The sequence below is a fragment of the Pongo pygmaeus genome, chromosome 2 (assembly GCF_028885625.2).
Source record: "Pongo pygmaeus isolate AG05252 chromosome 2, NHGRI_mPonPyg2-v2.0_pri, whole genome shotgun sequence".
Lineage (NCBI taxonomy): Eukaryota > Metazoa > Chordata > Mammalia > Primates > Hominidae > Pongo > Pongo pygmaeus.
The window spans coordinates 208,877,637-208,897,091 of NC_085930.1; the positions used below are offsets into that span (position 1 = coordinate 208,877,637).

Consider the following 19,455-nt stretch of genomic DNA (forward strand, 5'->3'; position numbering starts at 1 on the left):
TCAATTCATTTTCTCTGCCAGATAACAGAATTTGCTCCACGTGGACTTAGAGGAATAAGTGAGATGACATTTAGAAAAACTGTATTAATTGGGGCCGGGCACGGTGGCTCACGCCTGTAATCCCAGGACTCTGGGAGGCCAAGGCGGGCGGATCACGAGGTCAGGAGATTGAGACCATCCTGGCTAACACGGTGAAACCCCGTCTCTACTAAAAATACAAAAAATTAGCCGGGTGTGATGGCAGGCGCCTGCAGTCCCAGCTACTCAGGAGGCCGAGGCAGGAGAATGGCGTGAACCCAGGAGGCAGAGCTTGCAGTGAGCCGAGATCGCGCCACTGCACTCCAGCCTGGGCGACAGAGTGAGACTCCGTCTCAAAAAAAAAAAAAAAAAAAAAGGAAACTGTATTAATCTTGGAAATCAGTTTAACACTGCTATCAAGATGTTACCCCTCCTCAGTAAACCAAAATCCTTTCTGCTTAAATGAGCTTTACAGTGAGAACCCCTATGGAGAAGTTTGCATTGTACTGAATGGACAGTGAGTGGTGAGTTTCCAATGTAAATTTGTCCACAATAAAGTAACTCTGAGAGAGGTGGTGCAAATATGACTCTTGCAACAAAAATCTTACATGCAAAAATTCAAACACATAAAACAGAATCTTCATATAAATTTGAAAAAGTACTTCAGACTAGCTAAATGTCCTGATGCAGGGGCAGTTTTAGGAGGAAGTAGCATGGTATTAAGCAGAATATCTTTCTTTTTTTCTTTTCTTTTTTTTTTTTGAGATGGAGTTTTTCTCTTCTTGCCTAGGCTGAAGTATGATGGCGCGATCTTGGCTCACTGCAACTTCTGCCTCCCAGGTTCAAGTGATTTCCCTGCCTCAGCCTCCCGAGTAACTGGGATTACAGGCTCACGCCACCATTTTGTATTTTTAGTAGAGACGGGGTTTCACCATGTTGGCCAGGCTGGTCTCGAACTCTTGACCTCAGGTGATCCACCTGCCTCAGTCTCCCAAAGTGTTGGGATTACAAGCATGAGCCAAGGCGCCCAGGTGGATTTTACTTTCTATTTCCATATCTCCTAAGCTGGACCTAGTTGTTGCTGTGTTTGTTTGTTTGTCTCCTTGTTTTCTTTTTTGCTTGAACTACTCCAACAACCTGTAAATTGGGAGTGATCTTTTAATTTTTTAATTTTTTTTTCTGATATCCTGACAGAAGGTTCAGGAAGTGATCTTTTTAAAATGAAAGGGTGATCTTTTAAAATGGAAAATCTGATCTTGTCCTTCCCTAGAACCCTTCAATGGTTTCCCATTGCCTTAGGACAAAGAACAAAATTCTTGACTTGTTCCACAAGATCTGTATGATCTGGGCCCCTCTGTTCCTCTCTAGACCCAACTACAACTGCCCTTTCCTTGCTCTCTGGGCTCCAGCCACAGTGGGCTTCTTTCAGTTCTTCCATGGACTCATGCTCCCTTGCAACTCGGGGTCTTTGCACCTGCTATTCCTTCCAGTGAAACCACTCTTCCCTCACCTCTTCACCGTGTAAAGTCCCACTGACCCATCACCAGCTTAAGACAGTGTCATTTTTCTAGGTGAAATCTCTAAGATTTTCTGTGCTCTGGGAGATGGACCCGTATGGAGTATACTAAGGGGAGATTCCAGAAAGAGATTCAGTGTAGAGAAGTGAGATCAGACATTTATTCTCCCTGCTCCTTCTCTGCCAGAATATCATTGGTTGGTTATGTTCCTCTATCAAAGGTCATGGCTCCTGTCAGGCAATTCTCTCCAAACGTCTCTCTGTGGGCTTAGGTAACTATTTCTTTCCTAGGTCCCAGGAGACTCCATCATCCCTTGTAGTTTCACTCCTGCTTTACCTTTTTTTTTTTTTTTTTGAGACGGTCTCACTCTGTCACCCAGGCTGGAGTGCAGTGGCAGGATCTCAGCTCACTGAAAACTCCACCTACCAGGTTGAAGCGATTCTTGTACCTCAGCCTCCCAAGTAGCTGGGATGACAGGCACACACCACCACCCCTGGCTGATTTTTGTATTTTTAGTAGAGACAGGGTTTCACTATGTTGGCCAGGCTGGTCTCAAACTCCTGACCTCAAATGATCCACCCACCTCAGCCTCCCAAAGTGCTGGCATTACAGGCGTGAGCCACCGCGCCCGGCCCATACTTTGTTTTAAAAAGTATTGTTATGATGCTCTACTAATGGTCATCACCTGCAGTTTGAAAAATGCCTTAACTGACGCTTGTCCAAGTGATCCTTTCCCTGACTCGTCAGGCCAGATCAGGCTTCTGGGCATTCATGCCACTACTTTCCCGCAGAGCTCTGTTCACAATTTGTTATGTTTGTGTCAGTTTTCCCCTACTAGACAACTGTTCCATGAAAGCAGCAACATGACAACGATGCTCACAGTTGTATCAGGTGCTAAGTCTCAGTGCTCAATAAGTATTTGTGGAATGAATAATACACGAGCAAACGAATGAAACTCACAATTAACGTGTTATTCCTCCCAGGAGGACTTCCATATAGAACTCTGACAAATTAATATCTAATAGTGAAATTTCTAGCACATTTCTTTCCGGGACAGGGAACACTGGGTGGGGTAGTAGGCTACAAGGTACAAGTTCTATCCTGTTGTATTTAAGAGAGGATCTGATTTTAAAAGTGACTTATATACATCTATTTCATACAACTTTGGAGTCATACTTTACTCTCTCTCATTCCTCATCCACCAGCAAATCTTTCCAGAATTTAAATATACTCAGAATTCCAGTACTCAATGTCCTCTGTTTACACACCATCACCTCTCATCATAGTCACTACAGGAACCTATAATTATCTTCCTGCTGATGCCCTTGCCTCCCTTCAGTTTCAACACAGTGACCTTGTCAATACAGAAGTCAGATAGTCACCCTTCTGTTCAGAACCCTTAAATACTTCCCATCTCAAAGCGGGGGAAGCCTCTTTTACATACTTCCCATCTCAAAGTGGGAAAAGCCTCTTTTACAGTGGCCTCTCTGCTTAATCTTCTCCACAGAAATTATCATCTTCTAACGTGTCATCTATTTTCCTTGCTCATTGCCTTGCTCCCCCTCGTAGGATGTAAGCTGCCACGAGGGCATAGATTTGTTTGTTTACTGCCGTGTCATCCTACACAAACCTTGGTACAGGGTAGCCATTCATTAAACTATGTGTTAAATAAATGAATGAATCCATAGGGTAACCCAAATAAATATGCAATAATTCGGAAATGTGAATCTCTGGCGTCCACTAATCCACTTCTACAAGTATCTACGGAGGACCTACTAGGTGCGGACACGGAGGCAGCTAAACGAGTTCTCCTAAGAGGGCGATAAAGCCTCCTGCAGGCAGTCCTCCTCATACCTCCGATCCAAAAAGAAGAATGGAGGTAAGAACTTAAGTCATTTCGTTCATTTTTTTTTCTTTTGTAGGGTGGGGGGAGGTGGTCTCACTATGTTGCCCAGGCTGGTCTCGAACTCCTGGCCTCAAGCGATCCTCCCGCCTCCGCTTCCCAAATACCTGGGTTTACAGGGGTGAGCCACTGTGCCCAGTCTCATTTCTTGAAAGAGATAAATAAGTAGAGGGGAGAAAAGAAGTATAGAAAAAGAAAAAAGAGAAGGAAGAGGTCCTGCTGCCTTCGTGCTCCCGGCCTTTCTCTTCCATGCTAGGTTAGGATCCCAGAATTTCCGTTCTGTGTATTGCTGTGTGTATCGAGGGAAAAGCACCCCTCTGTTGGCAAATCAATCTTACAGTCAATCATTCTTTAGGCAGTGGGAACGTCCTCCACTCAGGGTTCGCCTTTCCACCTACGGCGTCCGGGGACGCAGGAAGTAAACTAAGTTGTTTCTATGGCAACGCACAGCTTTGGCGGATTTAGCTGGCTAGCATGTTGCCTTCCCCTGTTCCCAAGTAATACATTTTGCAGCCTACCAAGATGAAAGGACTTACGAAAATAATTGTAAGAGTGCTATTGAATTGGCTTGTTTCAGTGCGAAGCCGATTTCCGAGGATTTCTTTTCTGGCGTTTGGAGAAGATGCCTAAATTGAGGGCGGAGTCGAAAGATGTTTAATCCCACAAGGCCACGCGGCGGGGCCTCGTCCTTCTCTTCCCGCCATCTTGGCTCCTGTGGAGGTAAGTGAAGCGCCTGCTGCTGAAATTTGGGGACAAATAACCGGAGTAGGTTTGTTCCTGTACCTTGGCGAGTTGCCGTTGCGTATCGGAGTCTCTGCCAGCCATTGATTTCTATGGGTTTCAAGAAGAGGGAGAACAGGATGGAGGAGATGTTGGGCTGATGGTGCTTGGTCCCCTGACGCGGCTGCCCGAGTTATCCCAGTTAAATTCCTGGGCCTGAGCGGAGTGAAACGATGTTTTTGTTCGTCTGCAGTTGTCCATGAGGCAGTGCTTCCTTTATCCGTTTCCTCCCAGTCCATACTTCCCTTGGCTTGTCTGACCAGTCTCTTTCCTCAGCGTTTCTCCCCCAGCCATTGCATAAAAGTCTTACGTGTTTCTGTTTAAGTCTTCATTTCTTTTCCTGGGTGTTGCCTACTGATAACGGCATGCATTTTCTCAGGCTTTTCTAAGAGTCATTTTTGTGATTCCTGTCCCTTAGTTTTGTCTTCATTCTGAAGTTTGCTTAGATACCAGCTGTTCTCTGAGGTTTGAATGTCTTGCCGGACCCTGCGTTTCATATGGATGTTCTGGCATAGTTGTCCCCGAACTCTTCCATGAAACTCCGATCCAAAAGGAATTTGCCTTAGGGGCTTAAACGAGAGGGGACGAGGTGGGAAACTTGTGTGGCTTGGTTTTAAACTAATATTTTTGTTTGTTTTAAGGCCTGCTGGGAACGGGACTTCTAAAAGGAACTATGTCTGGAAGGTACGCGTTTTAAATATAGTTGTTCTTTGTTTTTGTGTATTAGACGTGAACGTAAATGCGAGCTTAAAATTGGCAAGAAAAAACTTAGGTGTTTGCTCTGAGTAACTTTTGGGTGAGGGTGATTACAAGTCAGATTGGTTTTTTGAAGCTTATGTTTCATGTTGTGTATCTTTTGTGTCTTAGGCTGTGGTCCAAGGCCATTTTTGCCGGCTATAAGCGGGGTCTCCGGAACCAAAGGGAGCACACAGCTCTTCTTAAAATTGAAGGTGTTTACGCCCGAGATGAAACAGAATTCTATTTGGGCAAGAGATGCGCTTATGTATACAAAGCAAAGAAGTAAGTTTATGACACTGGTAGGTTTTGGGTTTTTATTTGAGATCTGCCTCATTTTCTTTTTTATATAACGGCGTCTTGCTCTGTTGCCCAGGCTGGAGTGCAGTGACTTGGTCTCCGTCACCGAAACCTCCGCCTCCCGGGTTCAAGCAAGTCTCCTGTCTCAGCCTCCCGAGTAGCTGGGATTACAGGCGCCGGCCACCACGCCCGGCTAGTTTTTGTATTATTAGTAGAGACAGGGTATTGCCATGTTGGCCAGGCTTGTCCCAAACTCCTGACCTCAGGTGATCCGCCCACCTCGGCCTCCCAAAGTGTTGAGATTACAGGCTTGAGCCACCGCGCCTGGCCTCATTATCCTATTGAAATGATAAACAAAAGATTTGGCTGAAGTACTTGGTATTGGTTTTTTTGTTTTTGTGACAAGAGTCTCTGTTGCCCAGGTTGGAGGGCAGTAGCGCGATCTTGGCTCACTGCAGCCTCTACCTTCTGGCTCAAGCGATTCTCCTGCCTCAGCCTCCTGAGTAGCTGGGCTTACAGGGGTGCGCCACCACGCCCGGCTAATTTTTGTATTTTTAGTAGAAAATGGGTTTCCCCATGATGGCCAGGCTGGATTGGTATTGCTATGGCTTCTATTTTGCGTCATTAAGGAACTTAATGGGGAGTTTTAGAAGGACGTTACTTCTGAGGATGGTGTTGGATTTAGGTACCTTTTGCACTTGTAAACAATAAAGGAGGTAATTCCTTATATTGTGATCCTTTTAAGGTTTCTAATTTTTTTTCTCGGCTTCTTTTGCCAGAATTTAAGGATTTTTAGAACACTTGTGCTTAATGCATTTTGTTAACGTCTTAAAATTACAGTTTTTTTTTTTTTTTTGGGGGGAGACGGAGTCTCACTGTCACCTAGGCTGGAGTGGTGCAGTGGCACGATATCAGCTCACCGCAACCTCCGCCTCCCGGGTTCAAGGGTTTCTCCTGCCTCAGCCTCCCTAGTAGCTGGGATTACAGGCGCCCGCCACCACGCCTGGCTCATTTTTGTATATTTAGTAGAGACGGGGTTTCAGCATTTTGGCCAGGCTAGTCTTAAACTCCTGACCTTGTGATCCACCCGCCTCAGCCTCCCAAAGTGCTGGGATTACAGGCAGGAGCCACCGAGCCCCGCCCCCCTTTTTTTTTTTCTTTTCTTTCTTTTCTTTTTTTCTTTCTTTTTTGAGACAGAGTTTTGCTCTTGTTGTCCAGGCTAAAGTGCAGTGGCACGATCTCAGCTCACTGCAATCTCTGCTTCCTGGGTTCAAGCGATTCTCCTGCCTCAGCCTCCGAGTTAGGTGGCATTACAGGCGTGTGCCACCACACCCAGCTAATTTTATGTTTTTAGTAGAAACGGGGTTTCACAGTGTTGGTCACTCTGGTCTTGAACTCCTGACCTCAAGTGATCCACCTGCCTCGGCCTCCCAGAGTGCTGGGATTACAGCGCAAGTCACTGCACCAGGCCAAAATTAGTTTTTATGCATGCCTAAAGATGTTTATGCTGTAGACTTTTTTTTTTTTTTTTTTTTTTGAGACAAAGTCTTGATCTGTTGCCCAGGCTGGAGTGCAGTGGTGTGATCTCAGCTCACTGCAACCTCAGCTTCCCCAGTAGCTGGGATTACAGGCACGCACCACCACACCTGGCTAACTTTTGTATTTTTAGTAGAGACGGGGTTTCACCATGTTGGCCAGGCTGGTCTCAAACTCCTGACCTCGTGATCCACCCACCCCAGCCTCCCAAAGTGCTGGGATTACAGGTGTGAGCCATCATGCCATTGCACTTTAGCCTGGACAACAAGAGCAAATCCTATTTTCTTCACCCACTCCAAGCCAATTAAAATCTCTGGGAAAGTGTTTTAATCATTGCCCCACCTTTTCTTCTACAGCCAATGTGTTCCTTTAAAATTTTAAGTCAGGTGCAGTGGCTCACACCTGTAGCCCCAGCATTTGAGAGCCCTAGGTGGGAGGATTGCTTGATGCCAGGAGATAGAGGCTGCAATGAGCTATGATTGGGCCACTGTACTGCAGCCTGGGTGACAAGACAACCCTGTGGTCTTTAAAGGAAATCTAGATAAAGTCATATCCTTTGTACATTGCTCGAACCTCAGTGGTTTCTCTCATTCAGTAAAAGCCCGTCATTAAGGGCTCCATAATTCTGTTATTTCAGCTGGGATTAACCCCTTAGTGTCTTCAGTCTTTCCTCCCGGCAGGACACACCCTCCTTGGCCCCAGTGCCTGTGCTAGTCATTCCCTGATCACTTCATGGCATTTCCCCTCCCTTTCCAGTCTTTGTTCCATTGTCACCTCAGTGAGACCTTCCTTGGCTATTTAAAATGGCAGGTAATTCCTCCTTTCTGTACACACAAATATCCTCACACCTCTCCTTTTTTGCTATTTTTTCAGTATTGCCTCTTATCATCTGACCTATTTATTTTCCTTAAACTTATTTGGTTATCATATGAAAGAGATTTTTGTTTTATAGCTGCTGTATTTTACAGAAAGGCCTGGCATACAATAGTTACTCGATAAGTATCTGTTGAATGAATGGTGTTCTAGGCATTTAAAGTTTCTCAGGTGATGAAGTGGGTAACCAGGGTTGAGAGTCACTCGTGTAGAGGTCACCTTGAATTTGTATCCAACTATATTAGCCTGTATTCCTCTTCTTTCCCTTTTTAAAATCAGCAACACAGTCACTCCTGGCGGCAAACCAAACAAAACCAGAGTCATCTGGGGAAAAGTAACTCGGGCCCATGGAAACAGTGGCATGGTTCGTGCCAAATTCCGAAGCAATCTTCCTGCTAAGGCCATTGGACACAGAATCCGAGTGGTGAGTATGGTTTTTAGCAAAATGGACGTCTGATGAATCAGACTAAGTTCAAGATGTTGCGCTTTGACTTCTGAGGACTTCTGTGGTTGTGAAATTGACACCAGTAGATTATGCTGCAAAATTTGTGTATTGCGGAACACTGGAGAGAAATAGTAATTGAAAGAATAGGTGTTTGGTGGTTTTTCTTTTTTTGTGTGTGTGGGAGAGAGGGTCTCACTTTGTCACCCAGGTTGGGGTGCAGTGGCATAATCGCAGCTCACTGCAGCCTTGACCTCCTGGGCTCAAGCAATCCTCCCACCTCAGCCCCCCAAGTAGCTGGGACCATAGGCGTGTGCCACCACACCCAGCTAAGTTTTGGGGTTTTTGTTTTGTTTTTTTGAGACAAGGTCTCACTTCGTCACGCAGGCTGGAGTGCAGTGGCATGATCTCAGCTTGCTGCTACCTTTGCCTCCAAAGTTCATGTGATTCTTGTGCCTCAGCCTCCCGAGTAGCTGGAATTACAGGCGTATACCACCATGCCCAGATAATTTTTTGTATTTTTGTATTTTGTTTCTCCATGTTGCCCGGGCTGGTCTTGAACTCCTGAGCCCAAGTGATCTGCCCACCTTGGCCTCCCAGAGTGCTGGGATTACATGCTTGAGCCATCACAGCCAGCCTTGAATAAATAGTTTTCTGGTGAAGATATTTATTGGGCACTGAAGTAATTGTCAGAAAGCAACAATTCAAGAGTTACGCCTGGCATAATTGTTAATATTTTGCCATTTCCATCATGTCAGTCTTGTTAGAACAGGTGTTAGTAGCTTTATTTTGTACATGAAGAAAACAGACTCTCATGTTCGTAGGTCTCATGTCTTTGGTGCCAGTCTTGGACTCTAAATTCTTCTCAATTTTGTCCTGTAATTGTTCTCAAATAGTTCCTACTTTTTCTTTAAGGTCCATTTTGGAATGTAGACTGTATATTCTTGGGACCAAGAATATATGCATACCATGTATTCTTGGGGCCAGGGGGTACTGTTGAACCCTGCTAAGTGGTTCATTAGGGTTTATCAACAGAGGAGGCTTTTACTCTGTCTTTAGAAGAAGCAAAATTAAATGTACCTTCAGTACATGTTTTTCTTTTTTTTTTTTGAGACCGGAGTCTCACTCTGTCACCAGGCTGGAGTGCAGTGGCGGGATCTTGCCTCACTGCAAGCTTCCAGGTTCGAGCGATTCTCCTGCCTCGGTCTCCCACGTAGTTGGGACTATAGGCACGCACCACCATGCCCAGCTGATTTTTGTATTTTTTAGTAGAGACGGGGTTTTACCATGTTGGCCAGGATGGTCTCTATCTCTTGACCTTGGGATCTATCCGCCTGGGCCTCCCAAAGTGATGGGATTACAGGCGTGAGCCACAGCACCCGGCCAGTACATGTGTTTTAAGAGTGCTGGTTCTTAAGGTATGTTCACGTAGAGACTGAAGGCTATAAAAACTTTCGTTACCACTAGAACATGTAATTGGTAGCCTTTCAGAGATTTATCCATATTACGGTTCTTGATTTGTAGACTTATATATAACATTCACCTAATGTTTTATGTGTTCTTTTTTTCCCCGCAGATGCTGTACCCCTCAAGGATTTAAACTAACGAAAAATCAATAAATAAATGTGGATTTGTGCTCTTGTATTTTTAAGTGGATTAAAAAACTTACTGCCTTAAATTGATTTGCTACATGCTTAAAATGATGGAGGTTGCCCAGCATTTTTGGAGTACAAGGAGGTCAGACAGACATGTGATGAAAATTACAGGGCGAGTACAGAGATTTAGAAGGGAACGGGTTTTAATGTGAGTATCTTTGACAGAGTCTTGCTCTGTTGCCCATGCTGGAGTGTAGTGGTGCTCACTGCAGCCTCACATTCAAAGGCTCAAGCAGTCCTCCCTTGGCCTTTGAAGTAGCTGGGACCACAGGCTGATGCCACCATGCCTGGCTCATTTTTAAATTTTTTGTAGAGAGGTTCTGACTCTTGCCTATGCTGGCTTCAAACTCCTGGGCTCAAGCAATCCTCCGTCCTTGGCCTCCTGAAGTGCTGGGATACAGGTGTGAGCCACCACACCTGCCAAGTGCTTTGTGATACTATGCATTTGTTCAATACAGATTGGGAAACTTAAAATTTGAATGGAGATTATGTTGATGAGCATTGGCAGTTCATCTGGATAGACTGGGATGAGAAGCTCTTGGGACTTGTGACTGGACAAAGCATTCCAGTATATTAAAATAGAATTAAGCCATATTACCCCACTCATAAAAAGCAATCCTATGGTAGGTACATGGAGGTTGGGAATAGTGCACGGAAAGGTGGCAGCTTGCTTTGGCTTCATGTTTTAATCTGGTAAAGTGCAAGATTGCACTTTAAGCAGGCCTCCTAAATATTTTAGATTTCTTGGGGATATGCTAAAATAAAACAACTAAGGCATCAGTTTTGCAGTTTTTTTGTTTGTTTTGTTTTTTGTTGTTGAGACAAGTCTTGTTTTGTTCGGGCTGGAGAGCAGTGGCGTGATTACAGCTTACTGTAACCTCAACCTCCTCGGCTCGGGCAAACCTGCCTCAGCCTCCTAAATAGCTGGGGCCACAGGCATGCACAGCCAAAACCAGTTAATTTTTTAGTTACTTGTGGAGATGGGCCTCACTATGTTGCCCAGGTTGTACTAGATTTCTAATTGATGCAGTAACAGTCTTTTTTTCTGCCCCCTGAGGGTTTATTGATGTCTACAGCACAGGTAGTTTTTTAAATTAACAGATCTTTAAATTGCACTGAAAATGTCAACAAGAAACTGGGAGTTTGCCACCTAAGCCCTTCTGCAGTTTTGAAGCATGTATGGGTTCTCTTGTCTATGCTGCAAAAGAATTAACATGCTGGAAGTGTATTAGGGTAAGAGGGTGAAAGAAAGGATTGGGTAGGAAGAGCACACTGGCTGTTGTGTTTATTTGGTCTTCCATCTCCTGGAGGCAGGACTGAGAAGGAAAGTTTTTGTAGTAAGGGAAGAGAGTGGGAATACTGTCCCATCTTTCCCACTTTCCCTTCCTCCAGTAACATCCTGTTACGAATCTGCTAACCTACAAAGAGGGTAGTGAGATATACTGACCCAAGAGAAGGCAAGAAGCCTTTCTCCCCCAGAGGTCCCTCTGTCACATTGGCAGTTCTAAGAAAGGTTTGGTCAGTCCAATGGTGGTATGCAGGCTAAAGCTGCCATTGTTTGAGTCCTGTGCTTCATGGACATGGCTTGTATTAGTACTCTGCCAGTCTCATTTATTAGGATTGTGGTGGTTTTTTTGTTGCTTTTGTTGTTGAGACAGTCTCGCTCTGTCGTCTAGGCTGGAATGCAGTGGTGCAATCTCGACTCACTGCAGGCTCCGCCTCCTGGGTTCAGGCCATTCTCTCCCAGGATTGTGGTTTTAAGGCAAACAAAGTGCACTGATGCTGTATTCACCAGAAGTGAGCAGTACTTCTTCAGGGCCGGAAGTTGGAAGTTGTATATTAGAATGCCAATGAAATTGAACTTGGGAATTACGCAGTCAGCAGGAGGAAGCGCTGATCTTGGACACCCACTCCAAAAGGCCAACATAAGCTAAAAGTACCTATTGTGTTCATTGTGCCAGTTAAGTAGATGTGATCAGTACTCTTGGGGTATTCAGGGATAGAGGCATGTAGGTATACTGGCTGCGTAACAAAAAACCGTTAAGTGTAGAGGAAGAAATATGGAGGCATCTCAAAAGAGGAAATGGCAGGAAGATTTTAGGAACACAAGTAGCTGACTGGAAAGTCCAGAAAACGAAAATGTCACATGAGAGGTCTCGTACTGTACTGAGGATCTTAGGCTTAAGATTGTTCTTGAGTGTAATACAATGTCACTGAAGAACTTGATTCACAGGAAATTTTAAAATTTACTCATTTGAGACAGGGTTTCTGTTGCCCAGCCTGCAGTGCAGTGGTGTGATCATAGCTCACTGCACCCTTGAACTTCTAGGCTCAGGCAATCCCCTGACCACAACCTCCAGAGAATCTGGGACTACATGTGCATGCCACCCACGTCCAGCCAATTAAAATTTTTTTTCGGGGTCCCAGGCTAGTCTCTCAATTCCTGGCCTCAAGTGATCCCCCTGCCTTGTTCTCCTAATGTACTGGGATTACAGATGTAAGCCACCAGCTCAGATTAATATTTCAAATCCCAACGGCAGCCCAGCATAAACAAGGGAAAATTAGGTGGGCTTTTTGGTCTCAAATGGAGAATTCTAACATGTTTTTGGCTTTGGGGGCTGGATGGGTAATGGTGCATTTACAAAGTTGGGGAATCAGAAGATGGTTTTGTGGGAGGAGCGAAAGTTGAATTTGAGGAAGCTGTAAGATGTTAACCTGTGGACATATCCACGAAGATAGATGGGTATTTCAGGTCTCGGTTAGGCATGTGGAGAAGTGGATGGTATTCTGAGTGGAACAGACGAGAGCAATGGAGGTGCTTACATGGTAAGTGGTAGGCACCTGAGCAAAGCGGGGAAAACAAAAAGTTGAGACTTTAACTCGAGTAACTTACATGTGCAATGGCAAATGAGACTCGAAAGCAAATGCATGCTCTTCGTTACTGAGATGATGCAGCATTTGTAAATAATAAATGTATGTTTTTATGTTTTTCTGCTCCCATATGGAAATTAAGTCAAAAGTACTCAAGTCACCGTTGCCAAAGGAGGAGTCCCGTGGTTTACAGGAAAGGGCTTGCGTGGCTGGTAGCTTGTCCACTACGCCATTGAAACAGCTTTGCCTCCTGGCTGGGAGCGGTGGCTCACGCCTGTAATCCCAACACTTTGGGAGGCGGAGGCGGGCGGATCACCTGAGGTCATGAGTTTGAGACCAGCCTGGCCAACGTGGTGAAACTACGTCTCTACTAAAACCACAAAAATTGGCCGGGCGTGGTGGCGGGTGCCTGTAATCCCGGCTACTCGGGAGGCTGAGGCAGGGGAATAGCTTGATCCCGGGAGGCAGAGGTTGCAGTGAGCTGAGATTGTGCCACTGCACTCCAGCCTGGGCGACGAGTGAAACTCCGTCTCAAAAGAAACAGCCTTTCCTCAGCATAACACTATTGTTACAGCCAGGAGCTTAGGATGACTGGTTCCATTCTTTATTCACAACAGCAATTTATTTGTGGTATTGTAGTGGAAAGGGCACGTTTCCTAAGTTACAAATGTGGTTTGGAATCCCACCTTCCACTAGTTGTGGGATGATACACACATTTAGTGAGTATTTACTTGTAAAATGGTAATACTTAAAACACCACCCCATCCTCGTATCTGAATCTCCACCCATAGTTTGTAACTTGAGGTTTTCCTTCTTTCCTACTTCATTTCCCAGTATAGTAGCTTACCTATTCAATTCCCGTTGAATGACTTCCAGCTCAGTGAGTTCGTAATTTTACTTAGTGTCATGAGCCACTGGGATTTGTCCCAATTTCCCATTTTGTATAGTTCCTCACGGCTCAGTTTCGAAGGCAAGGTTTCCTTAATGGCCAGGATCCCCCTTATCTCAGGTGCAGTGGCAATTCTTGGTTGGAAACTAAAAGATGGAGTTGAGTAAAATAGTAAAGGGTGTATCATTGATTTTTATAGGAAATGGCGTTAGTTAAGTAATGGTCCTAAAGTTGGCGACTCAGGATAAGTAAATGAAAGTATTCCACTCACCTTTACGTACAGAGGACTACACTGATTTTGCAGAGGGTACGTCTAAACACCTGGCACCTAGTAGGTGCATGTCACTTTGGTAAATGAAAGAACTGAAAAACTGCCTCAGGACACCCACATATGGCCAACGCCCGCTAGCCTTTCTTCCTCCCACAGCCCCACTCACGTGGGCCTCCAAACAGCATTTATTGGCCGGTTTCGCGCCACGAGACGCGATGGACGTGATCGCCGCCCTCATCCTCTGCGGCGAACTTCTAGCGGGTGACGCTGTCCAATCGGAAAGCGCCTTTCCGCCGGCTGGGCCCTCCGTCTGCCCCCAGCGGCGAGGGGCGGGGCCGGCGCGGGCGCAGAGGCGTCACGCACTCCATGGTAACGACGCTCGGCCCGAAGATGGCGGCCGAATGGGGCGGAGGAGTGGGTTACTCGGGCTCAGGCCCGGGCCGGAGCCGGTGGCGCTGGAGCGGGTCTGTGTGGGTCCGAAGCGTTTTACTCCTGTTGGGCGGGCTCCGGGCCAGCGCCACATCTACTCCCGTCTCCTTGGGCAGTTCCCCTCCCTGCCGGCACCACGTCCCCTCTGACACTGAGGTAGGGCGACAGGGGCGGGAGCGGGCCCTCTCAGGGTAAAGTCATCCAGAAGGAGCAGGCGTAGGAGATAGTGACTGGGAGAAGGTGTCCTGGATGAGAAAGCGAAATTGGGGCAGAGCCTGAACTCTTACAGGCCTGGGACCAGCTCTCAGCTCCCTACACCCTGCAAGTTGGCTGTTAGGCGCTCAGAACAGTATCACTTCTGTGCGGAGGGTTGTGCTTAGCAGTAGCCCTCGAGGAGTGGTTTTCAAACTTGAGCGTGCAGCACAGTCACCCGACGCAGATGGTACAACACAGATTGCCGCCCTCAGTCCCCCACTTAATGACTCCGTAGGTCTGGGATGAGTCCCCAGAGTTGACAGTTTACGTTCCCAGCTGGTTGGTGAGATGCTTGTCCGGGGACCACTTTAGGAACCGCTGACCTGAAGTTTCGGGAAGACATTGAACGGAGAGCCAAACAGAGGCGTTGGAGGGATGTTGGGGGCTCACTGGAGACAAAATTCAGGTTTCTTTTCACGTTACGTCGTCACTTTGTTTGCTTTACCCGGTTCCTCTGCTCTGGAAGTGCCTGCCCGCCTCTCGTCCCATTTTTCTCCCTGCTTAAATTCTTTGTCTCATTTCAAATTCCCTAACCTGAAGGTAGCCTGCTGAAACCACCACAGCGCAATATTCTTTTCATTAAAAAGTACATCGTATCTATACTCCCTCCTGGCATTTAACCAAGTACTGCTATGGGATAATGGCTTATTTTTTAGGCGTATCTTGCCTTTGCAGTTAGATTATAAGGTTCCGTGGGATAAGGTTTGTGTTTCGTACTTTGATTCCTTCACAGTATTTAGGTCAGAGGTGGGTCCACGATAATCCATATTCTTTGAGAAAGGGAGAGTACCTGGGGCAGGGCTGCATGCTGATATACCTACACATGTTCAGTTCAGCCCAGAAATCTAAAGACACTCATTTTTATGGTAATTTCCCAAAATGTTACATGCATACTCTTTATAACCAAGTGAGCCAAAATATTAACTTCGGAGTTTATAGCTTTTTTGCAGCTTTTATCATGACACTGCGTTTTGGCTGAATTCTTTAAAAAAAATTTCCCACAAAACCCTGCACTTCTCTCTTTTAATTTGGATTAAAATAAGAGAAAGAGTCCTGGTCCCTCATACGTTTCCCTAGTTCCTCATAGAGTATGTAAATACCCTGTCGTCCTCACTATTCTCCTAGTTTTAACCTGGACACAGAGTATAGGCAGGAACTACAGTGTTCACTGTAGTTACGCTAATGACTATACCTCTGTTCAATGCTACAGGAAATTACATAACTTTTTTGGTTTTGGTGGCGGTAGGGAGCTACAAAACAGTTTTACTTTTTAACTGGTTCTCAACTAAAACCTGTAAGTTTTGTTTTTACCTTTTATTGTGCCGGTACAAACAACATCAGAATAATTTAATGAACCCGCATGGACCCATCACCTAGCTTTAACACCTAGCTTTAAGGTTCTGCCATTCTTGTTTCGTATACTTTCAGCCATTCCCCAGCCCCCTACTTGAGTTACTGTTCTTTTGAAGTTTTTTGGTAAAATTTACATATATTGAAATGCCACAAATGTATCCATGCACATCCACATAAAGCATACAACCCATCACAACACAGAACATTCCCACATCTCCCGAACGTTCCCTCCTGTCCTGTCCCAGTCTCCTGCCCACCCCAGGCAACTAGTTTTCTAATTGTTTTTTTTAAATACTAGATTAGTTTGGCCAATTCTAGAGCTTCGTGTATTGAATGGAATTATATGGTATGTACTCCTCTGTATTTGGCATCTGCTCAGCATTATGTCTGTGAGATTCGTGTTGTATGTGATAGTAATTTATTCCTTTGAATTGCTGAGTATTCCATCGAATACCTATATCACAATTTGTTTTTCCGTTATCTTGTTCAAAGATGGGTATTTTGGCTGCTTCCAGATTTTAGCTATTATAAATAAAGCTGCTGTCAATATTCTTGTACAGTAATTTTTGTGGATATATGTTTTCATTGTTCTTGGATAAATACGTGGGGGTGAAATTACTGGGTCAAAGGTAGGTGAATGTTTATAAAAAATACTAACCCTTTCTCCAAAATACTCTACCATTTTACACCCCCATCAACAAAATATTAGTTATGGTTGCTGCATATCCTCACCAACAGATGTCCTTTCTAAGAAATCTTTAAATACCCGCTAGGTCATAAAAATATTCTCCTGTGTTCTAGAAGCCTTCACTTTTAGGATTATGATTCATCTGAAATTAATTTTTATATATGATGTGAGATAGGGGGATCAATATCCTTTTTTTTTTTTTTTTGCCCCATATGGGTATTCAGTTGCCTTGATTATGTACCTCTGTAATAAATATTGAAATCAGACAGTATTGTTATTGTAAGCCTTCCTGCTTTGTTCTTCCTTTTCAAAATGATTTTGGCTATTTTAAGGCTTTTATATTTCCATATAAATTTATTTATTTTTTGGCAGGGGGAGGCTCAGAGACAGATCCATATAAATTTTAGAGTCAGCTTCTCAGTTTCCTCAAAAAAGCCTGATGGGTTTGTGATTGGGATTGCATTTACTCTATAGATGATTTGGAGATAATTGACATCTAACAGTATCAAGTCTTTCAATCCATGAACGTAATGTATGTTTCTCCATTTATTGAGGTGATGAATAATTTTTCTCAGCAAAAATATATAGATCTTGCATTTTTTCTTCTGTTTTCTTTTCTCTCTCTCTTTTTTTTTTTGTTTTGAGACAGTCTTGTTCTGTCACTCAGACTGGAGTGCAGTGGCAGAATCATAGCTCACAGCAGGCTTGAACTCCTGGGCTCAAATGATCCTTCTGCCTTAATCTCCCAAGTAGCTGGGACTACAGGTATGCGCCACTACACCTGGCTAATTTTTTATTTTTTGTAGAGACAGAGTCCAGGCGGTTCTCGAACTCCTGGCCTTAGGCGATCCTCCTGCCTCGACCTCCCAAAGTGCCAGGATTACAGGCATGAGCCGCTGTGCCCAGCCAGATCTTGTATGTTTTTTGTTAAATGTTTTCCTGAGTCTTTTATTTTTTGATGCCATTGTCAGTGGAATTATGGTTAAAGTTTTCCTGTTGTTTGCTGCTAGTATGTAAAAATACACTGCTAGTAGGTAAAAATATTTTTTGTATATTAACCGTGTCTTCTGAGACCTAGCTAAACTTATTTATTCTAGTAGGGTTTCCTCCCTTATAATTTTTGATGTTAGCAATGTATTAACTATAAATAGGAACAATTTTTGTTGTTGTAGTTTTGTATCATTTATGTATTTTTTCCCCCTTATTGCTCTGGTGAGGACATCCAGTTCCAGGCTGAGCAAAAGTGAGATAGCATGCCTCCTTGCCGTTTGTTCCTGATCTTAGGACCAGTCTCTGACCATTAAGTATGATGTTAACTTTACATTTTTTTGTAGTTCCCTTTATCAGATTGAGAAAGCTCCCTTTGGTTTCTGGTTTTCCGAGGGTTTTTATCCTGAATGGGGACAAATTTTGTCAAATGCTTTTTGTTTTTTCTGGTAATTATTGAGATAATCATATAGTTTCTCACTTTATGAACTGTTAAGTGGTAGATTACATTGCATTTTCCAATAGTAAATCAACGTTGCATTTTTGGGATAGACCTTACTTGGTCATGCTGGCTTTGGTAATTTTCTTTAATGTTTGTTTCTATTTCATTGTTTTCTGTTCTTTGTTATTTCCTTTTTCTACTTATTGTGGATTTAGTTTGCTCATATTGTTAGGTGGAAACTTAGATGACTGTTTTTTAACCTTTTTTTCCTTCTAATGTAAACATTCAAAGATATAAATTTCTAAGTACAACTTTAGCTGCTCTTCACAAATTTTGACACTTTGCATTTTAATTATCATTTAGGTTAAAATTTTTGGTTTTTTTTGTTTTTTTTTGAGACAGAGTCTTGCTCTGTTGCCGAAGCTGGAGTGCAGTGGCTCAATCTCAGCAGATGAACCTCCGCTTCCCGGGTTCAAGCGATTACCCTGCCTCAGCCTCCTGTGTAATTGGGACTACAGGTGCACGCCACCACACCCAGCTAATTTTTGTATTTTTAGTGGAGATAGGGTTTCACCATGTTGGCCAGGATGGTCTTGACCTCGTAATCCGCCTGCCCTGGCCTCCCAAAGTGCTGGGATTACAGGCGTGAGCCACCACGCCCGGCCTAAAAAAGTTTTTTAAGAGACAAGGTCTCGGTCGGGTGCAGTGGCTCATGCCTGTAATCCCAGCACTTTGGAGGCCGAGGTGGGTGGATCACCTGAGGTCAGGAGTTTGAGACCAGCCTGGCCAACATGGCGAGACCTGTCTCTACTAAAAATACAAAAATTAACCAGGCATGGTGGCGGGTGCTTTTAATCCCAGCTACTCTGGAGGCTGAGGCAGGAGAATTGCTTGAACTCAGGAGGTGGAGTTTGTAGTGAGCTGAGATTGTGCCATTGCACTCCAGCCTGGGAGACAAGAGCGAAACTCTGTCTCAAAAAAAAAAAAAAAAAAGAGAGAGGCAAGATGTCTCTCTGTCACCCAGGCTGGAGTGCAGTGATATGCTCATAGCTCACTGCCACCTTGAACTCCTGTGTTCAAGCAGTCTCCCCGCCTCAACCTTATGAGTAGCTAGGACTTAAGGCACATGCCACCACACCTGGCTAATTTTTTATTTTTATTTTTGTAGAGACGGAGTCTTGCTATGTTGCCCAGGTTGGTCTTGAACTCCCAGTTTCAAGCAATCCTCCTGCTTCAGCCTCCCAAAGTGCTGGGATTACAAGCGTGAGCCACTGTACCTGGCTGAGATTATTTTATTTATGGTTTAGAATATGATCTATCCTGTTTAATTTTTCACGTGTACTTGTAAAGAATATATATTCTATAGTTGTTGTTTTTTTTTATTTTATTGTTTTAGAGATGGGATCTCAGTATGTTGCCCAGGCTGGTCTTGAGCTCCTGGACTCAAGCAATCCTCCTGCCTTGGCCTCCCATAGTGCTGGGATTATAGACATGAGCCACTGTACCTGGCC

The 19,455-nt window shown here is 44.5% G+C and overlaps 3 protein-coding genes across 18 annotated transcripts in view; 2 read left to right on the forward strand and 1 right to left on the reverse strand.

Moving 5' to 3' along the window:
• IQCG (IQ motif containing G) overlaps positions 1–14,074 on the reverse strand; it is a 73,891-nt gene extending 59,817 nt beyond the window's left edge. Inside the window, exons 1-2 of one of the 6 annotated variants that reach the window (XM_054480594.2) lie at positions 13,957–14,074; positions 13,478–13,665 (exon numbers count right to left, since the gene is read on the reverse strand). The gene's annotated coding sequence lies outside the window, so the exon portion shown is untranslated. Of the gene's footprint in view, positions 1–2,220; positions 2,331–3,545; positions 3,877–13,477; positions 13,666–13,790 lie in introns of those variants that run through there. The other 5 variants (XM_054480593.2, XM_054480599.2, XM_054480598.2 and 2 more) reach the window with 5 other exon arrangements.
• On the forward strand, positions 3,875–9,782 carry RPL35A (ribosomal protein L35a). Of its 2 annotated transcripts, none has more exons than XM_054480607.2 (5): positions 3,875–4,158; positions 4,860–4,902; positions 5,086–5,238; positions 7,942–8,086; positions 9,681–9,782. In XM_054480607.2, the coding sequence occupies exons 1-5, from the start codon at positions 4,089–4,091 to the stop codon at positions 9,702–9,704; spliced, it is 435 nt and encodes a 144-aa protein (XP_054336582.1). In that variant the 5' UTR covers positions 3,875–4,088; the 3' UTR covers positions 9,705–9,782. The 2 variants fall into 2 exon arrangements, with proteins under 2 accessions (XP_054336582.1, XP_063517465.1); XM_063661395.1 differs by lacking the exon at positions 3,875–4,158 and adding an exon at positions 4,159–4,207.
• Positions 14,075–14,142: 68 nt separating the features above from the next.
• Positions 14,143–19,455, forward strand: part of LMLN (leishmanolysin like peptidase) — an 84,007-nt gene continuing 78,694 nt past the window's right edge. For 7 of the 10 annotated variants that reach the window (XM_054480586.1, XM_054480590.1, XM_063661397.1 and 4 more), the window contains exon 1: positions 14,154–14,375. In XM_054480586.1, the coding sequence (XP_054336561.1) occupies positions 14,157–14,375 (219 nt within the window). In that variant the 5' untranslated portion in view covers positions 14,154–14,156. Of the gene's footprint in view, positions 14,376–19,455 lie in introns of all 10 variants that reach the window. The other 3 variants (XM_054480584.2, XM_054480588.2, XM_063661399.1) reach the window with 3 other exon arrangements.